Source organism: Vicia villosa, linkage group LG3 (assembly GCF_029867415.1).
Source record: "Vicia villosa cultivar HV-30 ecotype Madison, WI linkage group LG3, Vvil1.0, whole genome shotgun sequence".
NCBI classification, from domain to species: Eukaryota; Viridiplantae; Streptophyta; class Magnoliopsida; order Fabales; family Fabaceae; genus Vicia; species Vicia villosa.
Window position 1 is genome coordinate 137,512,689 of NC_081182.1, and position 5,704 is coordinate 137,518,392.

The window sequence follows — 5,704 nt, forward strand, 5'->3', positions numbered from 1 at the left end:
AGAAAAAGCCCCAATTGGTGTTGGAGAAAATTCTGAAATCAGGTACGTTTTTGTCACACTGAAAGCTAGTTTGATTCATACAGAATTCTTGTGTTTCTGAATTCTAGACTAGAAGAACAAGTTACAATTCAAACTGAGCTACGCTTGATAATGCACATATCATAACATAATATTTCTCAGGGTGTTGAAGAAGCAGATAAAACCAAACAAGGATTTTACATTTAGTCGGCCATCATTGTTATACTGAGGAATTCAACAACTATATGAAGCACTTCAAATTATCTGATCGGTCTCTAGAGTTTATATATAAACATGGTATTTCTAAATTCTAAGATGCAAACTCATGGCAGAATCAATTATGGTTTTAGTTTAAAAATATTCACATATTTTTCATCTGTCTAGGATTTAAATAAAAAGATACACAATTTTTTGCACATGTCTAAGACCCCGCTTTTCAGTTTTTGCAACAATGAATTTTCTTTGGACTATAATGATTAATTCATTTAATACTATATTTTATGAATAAGATGTTGTATATGCTTGCAGGAGACTCAACAACAAGCTGAGATGAAGATTACCAGTGTAACTCACTAATTTGATAAACCTCAAGATCCTGCGAGTGAGCTAATTGTTTTATTTCCGCTTAGAACTTCTAATTTCATTTAGACTAAAGTTTGTTATTATTAATAACAAAGGGAGTGTTTAGTTTTATGCTTGAGGTATAAACTATATATTTTGCATCTGTAGTCAATTGTTAAAAGATGTTGTAACTTATTGAAGTTTCAGATACAATATGTCTATTTAATCTTTATATTGTAATCTTTAGTGTGTTAAACTTCGGTTCCCGTGCACCTGTGGTGAATCTGGTTATTGATTTTTTAATGTCTAATTTTTATTGTTTAATTTTATTAATCTTTCAAATTATTTTTGTTTCATATAGTTTAGATGGGTTACCGTGTCTTTGTTATTTTTTTATTTTTAGTATCTCAAAAATGCCAACGGGAGGTGGTGGAATTAGTATTACTGTTTTGTGATTCTTGAAACCTATTGTTATATTTTTAATTTAATTTCAAACCTACTGTTATATGTTTAATTTTTGAAGTTTTTAATTTTATATGACTTCTTAGTACATGAAATACAAAAATATGAAGAAATGTGATAATTAAAATATGGTGTAATGTAGCATATGAAATAGGGTGTAAATGAAATTAAAGAAAATACAATTTGTTATTCATAAAGGGTGTAAATTATATTTAAAAAGGGTGTAGCTAAGAACATATTTACACCTGATTTTTATTAAAATAAGGTGTGATTAAGAACGTATTTACATCTGATTTTTGGGTTAATAGACATTTGCCCCCCTGCCATATAGGCGAGATTCGATTTACCCCCTATTAATATTTTTTTTTGGATTGCCCCCTTGAAATATGAAAAGCTCTATGATTTACCCCCCTAGGACCCCCCTGTAAACTTGTTTTTTTGATTTATCCCCCTGGTTTTTCACTGTTTTTTACACGCTTAGGGGGTACCCTAAAAATACAAGGGGGTAATCCAAAAAAAAATTAATAGGGGGTTAAACCGAATCTCGCCTATATGGCAGGGGGAAAATGTCTATTAACCCCTGATTTTTAATAAAATAAGGTGTAATTAATTAAGAACGTATTTATATCCGATTTTTAATAAAATATGGTGTAATTAAGAACGTATTTACACCCGGTTTTTATTAAAATAGGGTGTAACTAAGAACGTATTTACACCCGATTTTTATTAAAATAGGGTGTAACTAAGAACGTATTTACACCCGATTTTTAATAAAATAGGGTGTAATTAAGAACATATTTACATCCAATTTTTAATAAAATAGGGTGTAATTAAAAATGTATTTACACCCGATTTTTAATAAAATAGGGTGTAATTAAGAATATATTTGTACCTGATTTTTAGTAAAATAGGGTGTAATTAAGAACATATTTACACCCGATTTTTAATAAAATAAGGTGTAATTGAGAACGTACTTACACCCAATTTTTAATAAAAAAGGGTGTTACATAGCATGTATTTACACCCGTTTTTAAACGGGTGTAAATTTGTTAGGCATTTCTCACCCGGTGAATATACACCCGTTTTTTATTTAAAAAAACGGGTGTAAATTTAATAAAAGTGGGTGTAAATTAACCTTTTTGTACTAGTGTAGAGTTGATTGAATGAAACCACTTAACATGTTCATGGAAAGATCAAGTGTTTCAATATGTGTTAATTGGCCTATTTCATCTGGAATGGATCCTCTGAGTTGGTTATGAGAGAGGTCGGAAGGTAACAGATCAAACTACTCTCTTTTTATATTGACTTGCAAAAGGTTTGTTGCAAAAGTGAAGTTGCAGTTACAAAGAAGGTCTTTATATAGAGACCAGGAAAAACATAAATTGACATAAAGAAACATAACATTTAATAGTTAACTATTTCCTATGAGAATAAACCTTTTTGGCTACCCTAGAAGAATTTGTCTTTTGGCTTTCCAAGACCGCATTTAATTTATCCAACAAAACTCCCCCATAAATTAAATGCTCCTTCGATCCACTAATCCCAACATCATCTTGCCTCTGTCGAATAGCTCCTTCGACAATTGTTTTGTAAAAATATCCGCAGCTTGATCCTTGCTTGCCACATGCTTCAGTTCGACGCTTCCATTTTTCACATGTTCTCGAATGAAATGAAAACGTACGTCGATGTGTTTACTTCTTTCATGATTCGCTGGATTCTTCGCCAGTTCGATTACCGATTTGTTGTCGGCTTGCACTATCGTTGCATTTTCCTGCTTCTGCTCTAATTCGCACAACAGTCTTCTAAGCCATATAGCATGGCATACACACCAGGATGCAGCCACGTATTCTGCTTCGCATGTCGACAGTGTCACAATTGGTTGCTTCCTTGAGAGCCAGGTGAAGGCAGTATTTCCCATAAAAAATACATATCCTGATGTACTCTTTCGATCGTCTATATCTCCACAGCAATCGCTGTCGGAGTAACCTGTTAGCTTGTAATCTTCTGCTTTTGAGTAAAACATTCCAAGTGACACAGTTCCTTGGATGTAACGAAGAATTCTCTTCAAAGCTTTCCAGTGTGTGTGAACTGGTTCTTCCATAAATCGACTCAAGATTCCGACACTTAGGGAAAGATCTGGTCTAGTGCATGTGAGATATCGAAGACTTCCGACCAATCTTCGAAATTTGTTTGCTTAGACACGTTCCCCCATCAAATTTTGAAAGCTTGACTCCTGGATTCATTGGTGTCGAGATTGGATTGCAACCTTCCATTTTGAACCTCTTCAGAATGTCCTTTGCATATTTTTCTTGTGAAACAAAAATTCCAGTTTCTTCTTGTCGAACTTCCAGACCAAGAAAGAAAATCATCCGACCTAAGTCCGTCATCTCAAATTCTCATGTCATTTGACCTTTGAATTCTTCGATCATTTGATCATTGTTGCCCAGGAAAATCAATCCGTCGATATAGAGGGCAACGAGCAGTATATTTCCTTTATTCTTCTTTACATATAGGGCATGTTCATAGGGACATTGCTGGAAACCATTCTTCTTGAAGTAAGTATCAATGCGTGTATTCCATGCCCGAGGTGTCTGCTTTAATTCATAAAGTGCTTTCTTGAGTCTTAGCACTTTTCCTTCGCTTTCGTCTTTCATGTATCCCGGTGGTTGTTCGACATAAACTTCTTCTTCGAGCACACCATTCAAAAATGCTGATTTGACATCCATTTGAAATATTGGCCATTTGAACTGAGCGTCTTGAGAAATGAGCAGTCGAATTGTTTCCATTCTTGCAACTGGTTAAAATACTTCGTCATAATCAATTCCTTCCTTCTGCTTGTGTCCTTTTGCCACAAGTCCCGCCTTGTACCTTTCAATTTTGCCTTGTGCATTCATCTTTTTCTCGAACACCCACTTCACACTAATGGTTCGACTTTCTTTTGGTAACTCTGCTAGTTCCCAAGTTTTGTTATGTTCGATAGCTTTAATCTCTTTGTTCATGGCATTCTTCCACTTCTCATCTCTCCATGCTTCTTTGAAACTAATGTTTTCAGAATCTGCTAGCAGACACACAAGATGTAGTTCTTCTGTATTATCATACAACTCTTGCAAACTTCTCATTCTGGGCTGTGAGGGTTCATCTTCATTGTCAGAGTCTTCAAACCTTGGCGACTGATTCTGGGTTGTTGGTATACCGACTGAGGGTTCTTCAGTTTCGACTATATCTTCTGTCGAATTGTTCCAGTCCCACCTACTTGCTTCATTCACTCGAACATCTCTACTTACTATCACCTTTTTTGTTTATGGGGTCGAATAACCTGTATCCTTTTGTTTTCTCATCATACCCAATTAGTATATACTTCTGACTCTTGTCTTCAAGCTTCGTTCTTCGTTGATCTGGCACATGTGCATAAGCAACACTACCAAATACTTTAAAATGAGATACAGTCGGCTTATGTCCACTTCACGCTTCTTGCGGTGTTCGATCTCCCAACTTCGAATGTGGACATTTATTTTGAACATTGCACGGCTTCTGCCCAAAATTCCTTCGACATGTTCTTACTTTTGAGCATTGATCATACCATGTCAAGGATTGTTCGATTTTTCCTTTCAGCAACCCCATTTTGTTGAGGTGAATATGTTGCAGTTAGAAATATCCTTATACCCTGCTCCTCGCAATACTTCATGAAAGCTGTCGAAGTATATTCTCCTCCTCTGTCAGAATGAAGGGCTTTGATGTGTCGATCAGTTGACTTTTCAACCATTACCTTAAACTTCTTGAATGCTTCGAATTCTTCAGACTTTTCTTTTAGGAAGTAGACCCAAGTCTTTCTTGAAAAATCATCGATGAAGGAAATGAAATACTTCTTACCACTGAAAGATTCTGGAGTGATTGGTCCACAGATATCGGTGTGAATTAATTCAAGGATGTGCTTAGCTTGATATTCTGCCTTCTTTTGAAAAGAAGTTCTCGTCTGCTTTCCAAGAGCACAATCTTCACAAATTTTTTCTTCAAACTCCATGTTAGGCAATCCATGTACCATGTTTCTTCCTGCTAATCTTTTTAACCCAGCATGATGTAAGTTACCAAAACGTAGATGCCATAGAGTTACTTGGTCTTCAGTATCAATTTTTAAACATTTTCCTCGAACGCTTCTCAGATTCAGCTTGTACATTCAATTTCTTCCCATCTCGACTTGAGCAATTTGGTGCCCTGATTTAACCTTCAAATGCAGTATTCGATCCTTCATAAATATCGAATATCCTTTCTCCGTGAGTTTCCCCAGACTTAAAATATTTGCTTTTAGATTGGGTACATAATAAACATCTTGTATTTTCCCAAGTACGTTGTCTTTCTGCAAATAAGAAATTGTTCCTTTACCTTCAACCTTTACTTTCGAAGCGTCTCCAAAAGATACATGACCATCTTCAATTTTCTTTATTTCTTTAAATAGATGTTTGTGACCACACATATGATTACTTGCTCCCGAGTCAAGATACCATATAGTGTCATTTTCTGTGTTTGTCTCCTTTTGGGTCATTAACAGGAATCCTTCGTTTGATTTTGTTTCTAGAGCGAAGTTTGTTGTCTCTTTGACTTTCCTCGTGAATCGATAGTCTTTTGCAAGGTGTCCCCCTTTTCCACAATTGTAGCAACTGTACGA

The 5,704-nt window shown here is 35.2% G+C and overlaps 1 protein-coding gene across 1 annotated transcript; it reads right to left on the reverse strand.

The window, feature by feature from the left end:
* Nucleotides 1-2,557: 2,557 nt before the first annotated feature.
* LOC131659035 (secreted RxLR effector protein 161-like) lies at nucleotides 2,558-3,142 on the reverse strand. Its single transcript, XM_058928279.1, has one exon. The coding sequence runs from the start codon at nucleotides 3,140-3,142 to the stop codon at nucleotides 2,558-2,560; it is 585 nt and encodes a 194-aa protein (XP_058784262.1).
* Between the last annotated feature and the right edge of the window lie 2,562 nt (nucleotides 3,143-5,704).